Source organism: Octopus bimaculoides, chromosome 10 (genome assembly GCF_046866305.1).
Source record: "Octopus bimaculoides isolate indiv1 chromosome 10, ASM4686630v1, whole genome shotgun sequence".
In the NCBI taxonomy this organism is placed as follows: domain Eukaryota; kingdom Metazoa; phylum Mollusca; class Cephalopoda; order Octopoda; family Octopodidae; genus Octopus; species Octopus bimaculoides.
The window spans coordinates 17,839,750-17,857,169 of record NC_142937.1 but is presented as its reverse complement, the minus strand read 5'-3'; the positions used below and the strand labels follow the sequence as shown (position 1 = coordinate 17,857,169).

At 37.5% G+C, this 17,420-nt stretch overlaps 1 protein-coding gene across 4 annotated transcripts in view; it reads right to left on the bottom strand.

Moving 5' to 3' along the window:
* Positions 1 to 10,018: 10,018 nt before the first annotated feature.
* Positions 10,019 to 17,420, bottom strand: part of LOC106883982 (uncharacterized) — a 51,333-nt gene continuing 43,931 nt past the window's right edge. For 3 of the 4 annotated variants that reach the window (XM_089358432.1, XM_089358431.1, XM_089358433.1), the window contains exons 31-35: positions 15,810 to 16,168; positions 14,659 to 14,742; positions 13,788 to 14,552; positions 12,163 to 12,579; positions 10,019 to 10,983 (exon numbers count right to left, since the gene is read on the bottom strand). In XM_089358432.1, the coding sequence (XP_089214558.1) occupies positions 10,550 to 10,983; positions 12,163 to 12,579; positions 13,788 to 14,552; positions 14,659 to 14,742; positions 15,810 to 16,168 (2,059 nt within the window). In that variant the 3' untranslated portion in view covers positions 10,019 to 10,549. The remainder of the gene's footprint in view (positions 10,984 to 12,162; positions 12,580 to 13,787; positions 14,553 to 14,658; positions 14,743 to 15,809; positions 16,169 to 17,420) is intronic. The other variant, XM_089358435.1, reaches the window with a different exon arrangement.

Here is a 17,420-nt window from a genome sequence, read left to right as displayed (position 1 = left end):
AAAAAAATCCACTCTAACAGAGGCGAGAATAAAAACCGTTCTTGTTGAGTCGTGTTGACTATGGCTGGAGATGTTGGTAATGTGTAGTTCAGTCTCCATGGCCGTATTTGTTCTTTAGTCGGGGTTCACCAGTTATAGGTTGGTAGTCCAGAATCCATGCTGCGTTTTTCTTCGTCGGGGGTCACCATTTTAGTAGAAAGTGGGTTATACATCTTTAGATTGTATACCTGACTTTCTACTATAAAATATAACGGAACGCTGAACTCCAGACTAAACAACTTAAACAACATTTATTCAGGTGGTAAACATATAAACACATCTTTAGTTCTTGTTGTTACAGCTTCTGTGTGTATGAGCATAGTTGTTGGGACGTTGTTCTGTAGTTGTGAGCGAGCTGTCTTGTGTAAGTCCGAAAGATTTAGAGACAGCTTTAGCACACGTCCATGCTCATGGTCGGCCGACCGTAAAAGAGAAAGATTAAAGCGGGAAAGTTTGGTTGTTTAATTCTACGCATGCGCACGGCGTAACTACATGACCTAAGACGGTTGAAAAAACCTTGAAATGCTTAGTTGAGTCCGGTTTTGGGGTTGATCTAGTTTTATGCGGGATACGGAGCTTGTATCCAAGCACATTGCGTAATAGATACCACCAAAAGCGGCAAATTAAAAATGCTTGCTTAAGCTTCGTTTTTTCAATAAATAACACAATTTTTTTCACTTTAATTCAGCGGGGAGAGTTTGTTTTGAGGAAGGTGTGTCACATTATTTTTGTTTCTATTGAAGCTCATGTAACCAAGTTCGACCGAGTTGAAAGACAATTATGTATGATTTTCTACCGACAGCATTCTTTGTGATGTATTAATCTGGTTCACTCTATAATTTTATTTAGCGGAAGAATAAAGTGTCCCTGTTAATTGAAAGCTCGTTTCATGTATTATTTCCACCGTTCTGCATGCAGCTCATGAAAAGCAAGAATTTGTATTCAAAGGGTTAGAGACATTCTTCCGGCTAAAATTGGTGACCCCCAACCAGAACTGTCTGATAAAACTTTTCTTCTGATATGTCTGATGCAGTATCTTAACCAGCTGTCATTTTACTTGATTCTACAATCCCGAGGACAGCGAAAATCTTGTACATTTTTAAACAACGGGCTTTGTGGAAATCTTGGATATAGAGGCTCAGTCGTTTGGAAGTTGGTTACACATTGCATATCAAATTTTTTCCATTGAAAAATCCAAATATAGAACGTTGATAGCAGAGTTTATACTTTCAATCATGGATTGCGAGAAGTTCCGATGTTCAAGTTTTATCGTCTCCCCTCGACTACTTTACCATAACAGCGTCAATCCATTTTGCTTTCAAAGGACAGCGCCATTTCACTTTGCTTTCACAGAACATTTCACGTTGAGTACTCACCAGTTTGCTCTTTCTTTGAAATTTATTTTTATGTTATCCAATGCAGTATGGTATCTTCGGTTCTTTACGTTTCTTCAGGCGTGTCCAATGTTCTACCATTGCAACCAGCTTTATCTTCTACTTCCCCACCATTCACAGGAGACCCGGCCATTTGGTTTTCTCAACCAGAAGCTAATTTTGCGGCTAACAACATTACCTCCAGACAGTACCATCTCGATATGTTTCCAGACGCATCGCCACTCACCGTGGTCCTGCTAAACCTTGGAAATTCATTTTGCCGTTTGGCCGTTTAAAATTATTGAACCCTCTACTCTGCATCAAACTACCAACCAGCGCATGAACAGTTTCTTCAACACAGCATATATCCATTACCACTGTTTCCACCACCGCAAGATGACGCAAGACCATTGTTGACGTTCAATTTTGCACATCGTTTACCGAGCGAACTTTTTTCCTCACCACTTACAAATGACCAGTATGTATCTTTCTATATCTCTCCTGCACCCAGAAAAGACATTTCTCCATGCTTTTTCGCCTTGTGTCCGGCCAGCAACTTCATCTACAAGATCTCGTCATGGTCGCGTTGAATATAGACAAGTTTTTATGGCTTAATCGCGTACAGCATTTTCTCTCATTTTGTTCAACATACACTACTTGGTCAAGTATTACAAGCTACATATCTTAGTTTATGTACACCTGTACTCACTTTCTTTAGACTTCCGCCTACTACCACTACACTCTACAAATTCTTCTATTTGGTGTGATGTTTCTACCGGTTTTTCCAGACCTTATTTTCATAAGAGTCAGACGAACGGGTTTTTTTCTTTTTTCGGTTCTTCATAATTTATCTCATCCTGGTATTACGGCAACAACGAAATTAATTTCAAATCGTTTTGTTAGGCGCAGTATGCAAAAAGATTTTCGAAATTGGGCCCGCACTTGCACATCGTGCCAGACAGCTAAAGGCACCTTCGGGTACTTTTGCTACTCCGGACACATTCACATTGATATTGTGGATCCTTTGCTACCAGCTCAAGATCGTTTTTCTAGATGGTTTGAAACTATACCTATCAAGGATAGCCGGACAGGACATTTTACCTCTTACTATTGCAAAGGCCCTTATAGCCGGGTGGATTTTGCGTTTTGGAGCTACCCTCATCATAACTACTGATGGAGGTCGACAATTTGAATCGAATCTGCTGCACTTTCAAACTTGCTGGGTTCGCAGCGAATACGTACCACTGCATACCACCCTAGGTCTAACGGGATGATGGTTTTTGCTGTCAATTGAAAGCATCTCTACACGCTTGTTCCGAATCACCAATTGTTTTATTGGGTTTTCGATCAGTTGTGAAGGAAGACTTAGGTTTTTTTCACAAGCGGAATTACTTTATGGCGCCCCTCTTATTCTACCTAGACAAATGGTCACAAATACAACTGTACTTAACCGAAATTTCGATCCAGCAGATTACGTTTATCGTTTGCAAAAATGCATGAGAGAATGGTTAACCTCCAATGTTTAACCCGAGCAAAAAAAAAATAGTGTAATAGGTGTAAAACAACATGTAAACGGATAAGAAAAAAAGAACATGCGCGCTGGCGAACGGGAGTGGGGAAGACGACTCGGAAAATTCACATCGGGAGTGTTCCAAGTCCTCTCACCACTTCCCCGTCCGTCGGTGAATTTTTTTTTTTTTCTTGATATTCGTTTACTACACGTGGCAAGACTTTCGCTCCCACCCCCACAAAAAAACCCACCCTTTTTTTTTTTACAGGATCTGAAAACTCAACGTTAACACCCGGTCACAAAAATGAAAATAGAAAGTGTAATAGGTGTAAAACAACATGTAGTAAACGAATACGAAAAAAGAAATGTACGCTGGCGAACGGAGTGGTGGAGAGGACTCGGAAATTTCACTTACGCAAGGTGCCATGCAGAGGGACTGAACCTAGATATGTGTGATTGGGAAGAGTATCTATTTTCTTGAAGGGAAAAAATCGGATCGTGTGAAAATGTCCTGGTCCTAATTCCCTTCCCGTTCGCCAGCAAGTCTGCTCAGCTATTCTTTATACTAAAGTAGATAAGGCAGCGAGCTGACAAAAACGTTAGCACGCCGAGCAAAATGCTTTGCGGCATTTCGTCTGTCTTTACGTTCTGAGTTCAGATTCCACCGAGGTTGACTTTGCCTTTCGGGGTCAATAGATTAAGTACCAGCTGCGTACTGAGTCGATCTAATCGACTGGCCCCCTCCTCCAAAATTTCGGGCCTAGAGTAGTAAAAAAAAAAGTTATCGTTAACATTCCTTTTAAATTGTTTCGAGAAAAAAAATTTGGATCCTTCTGATTTAGCGGACACCATTTTTTATCTAGTGTATTTTCTACCGAAACACTTTAAAACTTCGTATACTTGTATATTTTGTCTTATAGAACAGAGAAAAATTTTTATATTCGAAGTTATTTCATGTTAAAAGTTGTCGTATTTCGGTAATTTCAACCAATCACTGACGTCTATTGAAGTGAAAACAATTACTGCTGTGGTTTGTCAACAACACGTTGTGGCGGTGTAATGGGATATTTTCCCTTGAATAAAATTACTGCCGATGCTTGTCAACAACAACTATCGGCGGTACTGATCGTTCGTGCGTTTGTACTGGTTTTAGGGTCAGGGTTATGAGTATTTTTGCTACCTTAAATTACCTTACCATATTAAATGAGCAAAAGACATTACATAATTTAGATCTTCATAGAAAGACAGGATAATCATGGCTGGAAGGCTTTTGATTATAAATCTGCTCAATTGATGTTTATTTAAACTAAATAGCACCAGCATGAAAGATGAAATTTCTCCATTGTGTGAAGTAGACTATTGCAGCAGACGTATGCCTAAACCAGCTCAACCACTGCTGTCGTAAAAGTCGAATGATTGTAATCTTTTTATTTTTCATTGACACAAAGCTACATATTTGTCAGGTAAGGACATAGTCGATTAAATCGACATAAGTAGATGTCATGTATATATTTTATAGATCCACTTAAGAACGTAAAAAAAAAATCAATAGATCATGGTGGAATTTGTGTTTGTAACATAGTGATGAAGCTAAACACTAAAGCGTCATTGATTAATGGGGTTTTTCTCCTTGCGGCATTTCTAGTTGATTTTTAATGCGGTCTGCATGAAATATGTTACTTATTGTTTTGCAGTGTGGATGATGTCTCTGAACAATTCTATTTTCCTACGCCAGCCAATGTATAATATTGTACTTTTATTTTATTTTATTATTTTTTTTTTTCCTTTTCTATCACGACTTTGTTGTGCATTAATACGTTGAAGGTTATACTTCACTGACAAGATCATAAAGACCAAAACATGCCTAGAATTGTCTCCCTTACATGCAGAAAAAAATGAATAATTCAATGACTGATATTTTCCACATTCTTCAACCACATAATTCTAGTTAACTTCTTTTTGCAGCTTTTAACTTAATGCAGAGAAATATAAAAATACAATGTAGTCTCATAGATCACTATTTACTATTTTTGTCATTTTGACATCTTTTTAAATTGGGATTCACTGTTCATAGTGAATTCTCATATTTATTTATTAAATATATATTGTATTACATTTGAAATAGGTGTGTAAATGACGGGTTTCTTTCAACCAAATCTCACAAAGCTTTGGTCAGCCTGGGGGCTAGAGCAGAAGACACTTGTCCAAGTTGCCACACACTGAGACTAATGCTTAACCAGTGTCACATTAATCTTTAATGCTTTGGATGTAGCAGCCACATAACCATGTAATGATAATTGCTATGACTAGATATCTGATTATTTGCATTGACCTTGATGTTTTATCAATATCCCATAAATCAGTGGCTCTCAACCGACGTCCATATAAGAATTTGTTAAAACATTTTCGGTATTGTAAAAGTATAACCAATTTATTGCACATAAATTTTAATTCTTTTTATACATCATCATTGTTTAACGTCTGCCTTCCATGCTAGCATGGGTGAGACGGTTTCACAAGGACTGGCCAGGCCAAAGCCTGCACCAGACTTCTGTGACTATTTTGGCAGGATTTTTACAGCTGGATGCCCTTCCTAACACTGACCACTCAGAAGAGTGGACTTTGTGCTTTTTATATGGCACAAGCTCGGTCAGTTTTGGCAAGGATTTTACAGCTGGATGCCAATCACTTTACAGTGGGGGCTGGGGGCTTTTAAGTGGCACCTGCACTGACAGGGTCACCAAGACAAAAAAAAAAAAAAAAAACTTTCAAGAGGGGAGTGAGCATTGGAGGAGGTGATCTTGTCAGCTGATGAAAGGTTATAGTGAGACAGAAACAGGTGTCTTGCTGTAGAAGTAGTACAAGATTACCTGGCCGGAGAGAGAGAAATCTGGAACGAAGACAGAAACAAGTGCGCTACCGCAAAGGGAGTACATGGTTACCCAACCTGAGGGAAGTGTAGGAAGAGAGAGAGTGACACTTGCCACCATCTATATCTCTCTTCCTTTACTCAGCCATCCCATTTATATTCTGATTTCCATTCCTTGTGAATATGCCTTGCATTTTGTCACCATCTCTATCCTGCTGTCTCCCAGTCAAACCTTTTCTTTTAGCCTAGTGTTCATAACTGTTTTTCTATGTAAATCTCCCTAAAATTACACTTTTAATGTATTATATAAAACAAGACACATTGGATGAGGTTGTACATATTGCTCAAATTCTCATCATATATGTCTGTTCAACAAAAATAATCTATCACTTCCAGAAAAATGGGCTCAGGCCAGGAAAACATGCACTTCTTTGGTTGTTTAAATGTTAAAGTTGATAAGACATCAATGAGACATTCACCATCTTAGCTGTATGGAATTTTGAGGTAGAGAGAAAAAAAAAGGTAGGTCGTATGGTTAAAGGCAGAGTCCCACAGCGCAGCAATTTGGGCCAGTGGCTTCTATGATAGTTCTGTCCTTGTTGCTGCATTTGATGCACAGAAACTGTGTGGAACCCCATCGTGTGTGTGTGTGTGCATATGTATATGTTTACAGACACAGAAATATGTCTTTGCACTTGTCTCCACTTCCCCGTTTGATAACCAGTGTTGGTTTGTTTACTTTCTAACAACTTACCAGTATCTGACAGAATAAGTGCCAGACTTAAAAGATAAGTACTGCGGTCAATTGTCTCTTGTTTCAACCATGTTGGTGCACTACTTGAAGAGTTTAGTCAAACAAGTGTAAAAGATAACACAAAACAGATGTCAAATTTGTGGTCAGAATTTAATTTTTTTCTTAATATCAGCAGCCTTAAATCAATAATACATATAAAAAAAATTTAAAAAGAAAAGGTGATATTTTGTCATTTCTTTAAATATAAGGAAATATTAAAAATACATTTAAATTTCCTTTTGACTTCATCACACCACCTTATAAAACAGAGTATACATGATTTATAGATATATATAATATATATACAGCAAAAGAAGATGGAGGAGGAGATAATCAATGCCGTCTCGCTTCATTCTTCTGTTAATAAAAGCATGCAGTTTACAATTACTGCCAGATTAGGAACACTGGCTCAAACATGTCTGTTGGTCTAAAAGAAACAATTTATAATATTGCCAGAAACAAGTTTAACTGCGAAGCTGAGACTTACAAAAAACAAAAAACAAAAAAACAAAGATAGTAGTAATTAATAAATGGGCACATACATGGCAAATAATAAACTTGATTGTTTGAACTAAGATTAAAAAAATAAAATTTAAGTTTTGATCACATTGGTTTCTAACATTAATTACAAAGCTACAGGTTTGTGTGAAAACATTTCCTATTATGTTAATATTTTTATCAACACACACACACCTGCCACTATGCCATGGCATTTCAATGCAAAATCATGAAACAGTATTTCACTAAGTTGTGTGATAAAACTAAACTCTTTTGATGGACCAACTTGATTGAAATAGCTTCTGGTTCTTTTCTTAAAAAATACCTATTTTAAAGGTGTTCAATCACAATCATCATCATCATATTGTCTACTTTTCCATGCTTGGATTTTGTCAAGGCAGATACCTTTTATGTCTCCAAACAAGGTAATATTGGAAACAAATGGTTCTGCTAGTACAACAGTGACACTCCTGAGTAACCATTGAGTGCTGTTGGGACAAGGAGACAAAAACACATTTCAAAACCCACCCAGAATTACACATATCTATAAACTGGCTTCTTTCAATTTCTAACTACCAAAGCCACTCAAAAAGCTTTGGTCGACCCAGGGTTATAGAAGACAGCTTCTCAAGATGCCAGTGAGAATGAACCTGTGATTGGGAAGCAAGCTTCCTAACCACTCCCAACCATCCCTGCACCTATAACACCACCCATCCTCACATCACGTAAGGACCTTAAGTTCTATTTCAAACCCACATTCTTAAGAGATACTAATATATACAAAAAGTTGGTTACTTTGATATTAAATCTCTTCAAACTAACCATTTTCACAATTAATTGAAACAAACAGGCAGTCATTAGAAATATAACCAGAAAAGAACTGAAAAATTTATCTCATCCATTAACATTTCAGCTCTATGTACATAACTCTTCACCATTATTGTTTCAAATGTTCTTATTACCAACTGTCATCTGTTTCCAAGCAAGGGTATTACTTCTCCATGGCCAGACACACTTTTACAGAATATAGAGAATGGCTGACATTGCTTGTATGACAGTGACACTTGTTTACCAGACAAATATTTATATAATGATTTTTCAGTTTCTGTCTACCGAATCCACCCTCACGACATTGTTGGACCAGGACTTATAGAAGAAGACACTTGCCAAATGTGTCACACGCTGAGACAGAGAGAAATCATTGTTTGGGAAGCAAACTTCTCAATCACGGCTATGTCTGTCACCTTTTTCGGCATAAAATATGGGGAATTTAGTGTGGTATTATTTCTGCCGACTCAGTTTCCTTAAACATTATTCACCAAAGTTTTTGTCACTGCAAGAGCAAGGCCCCTGAATCAATGGTAATACACACCCAGTACTTATTACAGAAACTAAAAACCATAACACTTCTCCTTCTGCAGTGGGGTTCTCCACAATACTCAAACCCGATTTGTCTCTTACTTTGTTGGATAACTACAAGCTAAATGTATACATTAGGGAGAGAGTAGTATGTACACAATTCAAATGAAATGATTCTACCCATGTATACTATTTGAGTTTTCTAGCTTTAGTACTGTACTTTCTGAAACACTCAATCAAACAGACAAAAAGGTATAAATCGTGGCACTTAACATTTTAATGGTTAGATATAAGAGGTGATGGTGCAGTGCACACTTTAAAGAATTATTTACTAATTCTTTAGGTCTGTGATATCTAATTTAATTAATTTTCTTAATTGAGTAAATTTATAGTAACAAGTATGTCAGCGAAAGCTCACAAGGACAATAGAAAAATTATTGTCAGTCTCGTTATACAGCTTTAGCATCACTCCTTCATTGTTAGCCTTTTCAGCACACCCTTATACACTACTACTCACAAAATGAATGAAAATGGAATCAACCCATCAGTTTAATGTTTACTTTTCCATGCTTGCAGGAATCGGAATTCATCAGGGCAGTTTTTTTTCTACAGCTGGATGCTCTTCCTGTCGCCAACTTGCAGCTGTTTCAAGATATTTCCCCATGGTCAGTTTTTTAATTTTTTTACACAAGATTGGAAACAAATAACACCACTTACACCAGTGATGCTCGTTTACAATTATCATGCAATGTCAAGACAAGGAGACTCTAAAACACACACACATTATGGGCTTCTTTCTCCAACTACAAAATACACAAGATTTTGGTTGGCCTGAGGTTTTAGTAGAATTGAAACCAAAAGCACATCGTTGTAAAACAAACTTCTTAATCACACAGCCAGGTCATTATTTTTATGTTGATAGCATCAGTCACCAGTATATTAAGAGATTTCAAGTTGACAAGATTACTCCAGAATGGTCTTGGAGGAGGTTACTCAAAGACTATTATTTGTACTATTAACCCAACAGCTAGTAAGTAGAAACATAAATTTCTTGACTCAATCTACAATATATTGTTGAGTTTTTATCACTTCTCTGTATACATTAATCTGTATTTATTTACATTCAGTATTCTATTGCTAGCGTCACATAAAATGCACTTGGGCCAGTAAACACACCTGTACCAGTGGCAAGTAAAAAGCATCTAGCTGTAGAAACCATATCAAAATAGACAATTGGAGTCTGAACAGCCATGCCAGCATGGGAAATGAAAGTCAAACAATGATTATATATATATATATATATATATATATATATATATCATCTATAGCAAGACATCTGTTTCTGCCTCTGTCACACTAACCTTTCATTATCTGATACAAGATCCTCTTCTCTCAAAATTCCTTGTCTTGCAAGTTATTGGGTGACCCTGCCAGTGCAGGTGCCACATAAAAAGCATCCAGTTCACTCTGCAGAGTGGTTAGGGTTAGGAAGGGCATCCAGCCATAACAAAAAAAAACCCTGCTAAAACAGACACAGTAGCCTGGGGTAGTCTTCTACCTGGTCAGCTCCTGTCAAACCATCCAACCGATGCTAGCATGGAAGCTGAATGTTAAACAATGATGATTTCTGACTGGGTACAATACCAGGAGTACATTTAAAAAGAGGAGTACAATTCTATCACTCCCATATTACCCTGATCAGAAGGTCAAAAAGCAAAGCATGAAAAATTCTGGTTTAGCAATGATTCCTTGTTTTAAGCCATCTGCCTTGCTTCATTGGCTAAAGAATATAAAATAGCACCTTTCTGATTTCAAACATTAAAATTTCATATAAAATACTGACTGTAATAGGGTTTTTTTTTTGGTTTTTAAAAATAGAGCCAAGAAAGAATGGAAAATTGTTTCATTCTGCCTTTCCACAATGACATTAGAAGTTTAATGTAGATTGTATTATTATCATTATTGATAAAAAAAAACTAATAGTCATGGATGTAAACTCAGCTTTAAAAATGTTTAGCTTGAATAGAAAGAGAAAGAAAGTGTAGGAGACGAGGAGGTAGGAGGAAGGTAAGTAAAACAGATTTCAGTGTTTCAAGTTGTTATCAACTTCAGTCTTTCTGTTGATTACATGTATCTGGAATGGCAGCTTCCATAGTAGACTTTAAAAGATGCTGCAAAAGTGAATGGGCTTGGAGGATTTCAGAATAATTTAGTTGCCTGATTTCTCTGGAAGTGAATCTTTCTAACAAAAGCTTTAGTGTTGGTAAGAGTTCTACATCTTTCTGTACAGAAATGTCTCTGAGCAGTTTAGACTGCTGTAATCTGTTATTTTTGTCTGACTGTAATGGCAGAAGGTGGCTGACATCGAAACCCTCTGTCCCTTGGCAATGTTCATCAGCAGTGAAATCATCTCGGAGAAATTTTAAAGAGTTGGATGTTTTCTCTAGTTGTTGAACTGATAAAGAAAGTTTATGGACTTCTTGAAGCAGAGCACCGGAATGTTCCAAGATAGAGTTAACATCATCCTCAACAGTACTGACATCTGTGAAAATAAATCATAAATGCATGTTACAATTAGGTGGTTGGATAGAAAAACAACTATAGATTGGAGTCCCACTTCAACAATATTCATAATCAAAATAATCTTTTTTTTTTTATTTAATGTGATATTTCCTCACTGAATAATTTAGTTTTAATTCCCTTATTAAACATACTGGTTTGAAAATGTGGTACAAGGATGAAAGCAAAGTGGACTGCAACAGAATTTGTACTTAGAACATAAAGATGGTTGAAATATCGCTAAATGTTTCGCCCAGCACAGTAAGGATTCTACCAGGTCACCACATTGCACACCAGTTTAATATTAAAGTTCTTATATTATGCTCCATCTCACTGAATAATTAACTCTAGTTATTAAACTATGTAATACTGTACTGTTGAAAATAATACCTTTATACAGTAGGTGGTGACACAGCCATGTGCCCTAAATTCAAACATTTGATTGAATGATAGAGGGGAAAAAACAATTTAATAATGGAAAATAAAAGTAGGAAGATGGTGTTTACTAGTGAGAAACGTAGTGTTTATCAACAACATCCTAACCACCCTCAAAGCAAATTGTCTTCTAAAGCAAAAGAGACTGACTACATGGGGGAAAAATATATATACAGTAGTACCTCAGTTTTCGAACTCTGGTCGCGAATAAATCGTGCTTTATATATGTGCGGGTGACACGTAAAAGCACCCACTACACTCTCTGAGTGGTTGGCGTTAGGAAGGGCATCCAGCTGTAGAAACTCTGCCAAATTAGATTAGAGCCTGGTGTAGCCATCCGGTTGCACCAGTCCTCAGTCAAATCGTCCAACCCATGCTAGCATGGAAAGCGGACGTTAAACGATGATGATGATGATGATGATATATATATATATATATAAAATATAAAGCATGATTTATTCACGATCAGAGGCATTCGTAAACTGAGGTACTACTGTATTAAATGGATATGAGAAAGACAGGAGATAAAGTATGATTTATTCGTGATTAGAGTTGTTCGAAAACTGAGGTTCTACTCTCTGTGTGTGTATATGTATATATATATATATATATATATATATATATATATATATAAATAAATAAAGTGACAGAATAGCTATGGCTGAAATGCTTTTGATCACAAGTCTACTCGGGGCTGATCTGGGTCTAAATTATCACAACAAATTACCTTTCTCATCTTCATCTTCAAACATATCTTCATCTTGCTCATCTTCACTGTGATTGGTTTCCAAGTAAACTGGTTTTATTGGAGAGCATGAAGCTTCCACAGATGCACCAAGTGAAGCATTTTCTGCATTTTCATCTGTACAAACTTTGGGAGATTTTACAGGTGTACTAGAAGCTTCAGGGTTGACTATAACAGGGACTGAAGTACTTGTAAGAGCTGGAGAAACATCTTGCTGACCACAAGGCTTTCCCTGGGTAACTTCACAGCTTGGAGGTAGTGTTACTTGGGATTCGGAATCTGGAGTTGGTGCTCTTTGGTGGACGGTGGTGGTGGCAGAAACTTCTTTCTCATTCTGCAATACACTAGCTTCTTCGATGTCTAACTTTATTGAAGAATGTGGTGAGTCAAGTTCTGGCACTATTAAAAAATTTAAAAATAATTATATACATATATATATATATATATATATATATATATATATATATATATATATATATATATATACACACACACACATAAAATAAACCCTCAATTTGTGTATTATTTAGGTTCTCTGCTGGCAAGAATGTTAAGCTCTCAATGAAATCAGCCTGTATTTCTAGTTGTCATTATTCCACTTAATGTTTTCAAAAAGGTATGAACATCACAATTTTCAATTCTCAAATCCCTAAAAATTAATATAGTTAATTGCTTCTTGAGATATTAATAGTTATCGCCAAGCTAATATGGTTGCCCAGAAAAATTGGACGAATGCTGCCGTTGATCAGCTCCAAGAGGCCATCGCCGCTAGCTAGCTATGACACATGAACCTGTGTCCATTATAACCTTCGAACAGGGGAGGTCAGCCGCTTCCCCTTGCTGGTCTGGCATCTATACACTAGTTTCAGGGTATTTGCCCTTTATCAATGTAGAGCAGCCAAACCGAGCAGGCGTCGCTACTGACCGTCTGTTCAAAGGATTATTTACCTAAATTCAGTGGAATACATCCACTGGTTTTCAAAAATAGAAATATTAATATTTCTAAGTCTCTCTAAGCGGCTGACCTCCCCTGTTCAACGGTTATAATGGACACAGGTTCGTGTGTCACATAGCTAGCTAGAAGCAATGGCTTCTTGGAGCTAATCAACGGCAGCGTTCGTCCTACTTTTCTGGACAGCCATGTTAGCTTGGCAATAACTATTAATATCCAGTACCGCTGCCGTAGTCTCCTTTAGAGAGACTTAGAAATATTAATATTTCTATTACTTATTGAGGGATATCTGTTTACAAACCTTCTCCATCAAGCTATCCTCTCATCTTATCCTTCATTAACTACACAAATCAAATAATGGTAATGCTGAGGATCTGGTGACTGAACTTTTCAGTTTTTTGTTTCCAATCCTAACTTTTTTTATTTACAGCAAATTTTCAGTTTTTGTTGAAAGTGTCATCACATGAAGCAGAGAAAAAGCCGTTTCATTTTTCTTTAATAACCCCTATTCACAACCCAACTAACACGTGATATCAGTCCATCAAAGACAACCCTAGGTTCTATAATACAAATTTCCTGTTTTATGTGATGTAAATTTAAAACTAAATCTAAAGACTAACAGAAAGAAAAAAAAAAAAAAAAAAACCCAACTTACTTTCTTGCAAGAAAGATTCTTTTTCTTCACTAATTTGTGCTGCTACAAAGGATGAGCCTACAGCTTTCTCTCCAGCATCAGAGGATGGAGCAGAGGTCTTTACTTCTGTGGTTTTCTCTTGTGCTCCAGCAGATGGCTCCGTGGTTTTCTCTTGTGCCCCAGCAGATTGAGCTGTGGTTTTATCTTGTGTCCCAGCAGATGGAGCTGTGGTTTTATCTTGTGCCCCAGCAGATGGGTCTGTGGTTTTCTCTTGTGCTCCAGCAGATGGCTCCGTGGTTTTCTCTTGTGCCCCAGCAGATTGAGCTGTGGTTTTATCTTGTGTCCCAGCAGATGGCTCTGTGGTTTTATCTTGTGCCCCAGCAGATGGCTCTGTGGTTTTCTCTTGTGCCCCAGCAGATGGAGCTGTGGTTTTATCTTGTGCCCCAGCAGATGGGTCTGTGGTTTTATCTTGTGCCCCAGCAGATGGGTCTGTGGTTTTATCTTGTGCCCCAGCAGATGGCTCTGTGGTTTTCTCTTGTGCCCCAGCAGATGGCTCTGTGGTTTTCTCTTGTGCACCAGTAGATGGAGCTGTGGTTTTATCTTGTGCCCCAGCAGATGGCTCTGTGGTTTTCTCTTGTGCCCCAGCAGATGGCTCTGTGGTTTTCTCTTGTGTCCCAGCAGATGGCTCTGTGGTTTTCTCTTGTGCCCCAGCAGATAGCTCTGTGGTTTTCTCTTGTGCCTCAGCAGATGGAGCTGTGGCTTTCTTTTCTGCCTCAGTGGATGTGGCTGATTTAAAATAAAGAAAACAGAATTCAGGTGTTAGTGCAAACCAATATATCAAAGAAACATTCATAGAACAGAGACACACAGACAAACACAAAACATTACTTACTTTCATGCAAAGAAGATTCCCTATCTACAATGGTTTGTGCAGCTGGAGTAGCTATGGTCTTCTCTTCTGCATCAGAGGAGAGAGCTAAAGAAAAAGAAAATACAATACATGAGTGACACTTCAATGTGTTTACTATATTATGAGACATTAGAAACTAAACATCACTAAAAGATATCCTAAGCTTCACTAAATCAACACTATTATGTTAACCAATTGAATATACATCCAACAACACACCAAGACTTCATTGTCACAGTGCAATGAAGAAGTCTATTTACATTGTCTGCTGATGATAGTTACAGTAGAAATATATTGTTGGTATTATACCATCATTATTGCTGTTTTAATGTCCACTTTCCCATGTTTGTATGGGTTAGCTTGAATTTTTTGAGGCAGATTTTCTAAGGCCAGATGTCTTTTCCGTGATGAACTTTGACTCGTTTCTCAGTTGGATAATGTGTCACATCACAAGACATGTAAAAATAGAAGATTAGAAATAAAGGAGACTGTTTGATGATGATGTTTGTATGGAAACATATCTCATCAGCATCATAATTTAACATCTATTTTTTCATACCTGTATGGTCAGATAATGTGTAGAGGTTGATGGTCTACAGCTTGATGCTCTTCCTGTCACCAACCCCTTTTCCCAACTAAAGTATTATTCTCCCTTGGCCAGACCATTTCACAGACGGCTGGAAACGACCACTGGTATAATGATACTGCTTTCAGTTTCTGTCCTCAATTAACACATACAAGGCCCAGAACTATGGAAGACAACTGTCTAAGGTGCCATGCAATGGGACTGAACTTGAAAACGTGCTAGGAAACGAAATTCTTAACTGCAAGGCCATGCCTGAGTATGTAGAAAATACATTTACTTATAATGAATTGTCAAGGCAAAACTTGAAGACTGTTTGTGTATTGTAGACTGTCACTTTCGAAATGTACAAGGTAATAACACATACTTTACATTGTCTCCTGCAGTTTAGATGTACCATTCTGCAGTAATTACAGCTAGATGCTGAGAGTTGAAGGAGAGATTACAGCAGAGCAAAGCAACATAATCATTTTAGGTACAAACGGCAGAGGTTGCATTACAACTGATAACAGCTTGTAAACAAAGTTTTTGAATATTTATGTAACCTTACCTTGGACAACTGGATTCTCAAGTTCCAATGATTTCATTTCATTGCTTGGGACATTCTTGCCATCAACTGAATTGCAATTTCCTGTTGGTGGATCATTCTTCAAGTCTGAGACAACATTAGTGGAGGCAGCTGCCATTGCAGCAGCCATTATTTCACCAGCAGATGTATTCAAGAGACTACAAGAAGTCTTGTCCTTTTTGGCATCGAGCTGTTTCTTAAAGTTAGCCAGTATTTTCTTCACATGAGGTACTTTAGGAGATCTCACAGGTAAATTATGGATATCATATTCAGAAAGTGAAGCTAAATCACCAACAGTATGGAGTTTTCTTGCTTTGAGAAGTTGACTGAGACCACGAAACCTAATGAGAAAAAAATAAAATAAAACATTTAAATATATATATATATATATATATATATATATATATATATATGTATGAATGTATGTATCACCAACATTATTTTAACATCCATTTTCTCAAGCTTGCATGGGTTAGATGAATTCATTAAGGCAGGTTTACTACGACATACTTGTCACTAACCCTCACCTATTCCCAAGCAAGGTCATATTGCCCCATGGTCAGAAAAGTTTTCACGGAAGATTGGAAATGAGGAACTCCACTTGTATGAGGGTATTTATAATTATCCCATGATGTCAAAGCAAGGTGACACAAGTGTGTGTGTGTGTGTGTGTGTGTGTGTGCGCGCGTACACACACTCATGTAAGCACAAGTTTCTTTTCATTTCCATCCCCGAAATCCATTCCCAAGGCTTTAGTTGGCCCAAGATTGCAGTAGAGGACATCCAAGGTCCCACTATACAGGAACTTAAATATCCTCTATGATAAACTCTACTAACAACCACCCCCACCAAAAAAATTCATGCCCTGTGCCCATAGAAAGAATTCATTATCATGGAAACAAATTAACAAAAACCTGAAACCATATGGTTGAGAAGCAAACATTTTAAGCACACAACCAGTCTGCAGCTACAAAGTTGGAATTCATCAAAAGTTAGTAATACAAAGTGCAGCAGAAAATCCTACACAGTCAATAGGCAGGTGGTAAGAGTGTCTTCATATAGATAATGTTTCGCCTTGAGTTGGAGGGAAAACTGGCAGGTGGTTGTAGACAGCAATATGAGTGGTTGTTGCAAATAGGTCTGGTGATCTGTCAATGGCATTGAGCAAGCCCTGTGCATTTTAACACAGAAGACTGAAACAAAATATTACAGCCAGACATGTTTGTATACGTTACTTGATGATACACACTAGTCTTTTAATCAACTGTTCTTAGGTGCACAAAGTAATACTAACCGGGCTAGCTTTCATATAAATCACAAAATGCTTTGTTTTCTGATTTCTATATTGAAATAAGAATAGGCTGGACAAAATTCAGAGGTCTCCTACTTGTGATAGTAGCAAAGGGCCTCTTGATCAGGGTGAAAAGCAGACTATAATGCTTGTGAGTGAACAGCCATGCTATATGGCAGTGAAAGATATGCTGTGACTGCTGAGGACATGCATAGGCTTGTAAGAAATGGAACCAGTATGTTTTGCTGGATGTGTATGTATGACAGTGTGAGTGTCTCGAGAGAAAAGTTGGGCATAAGAGA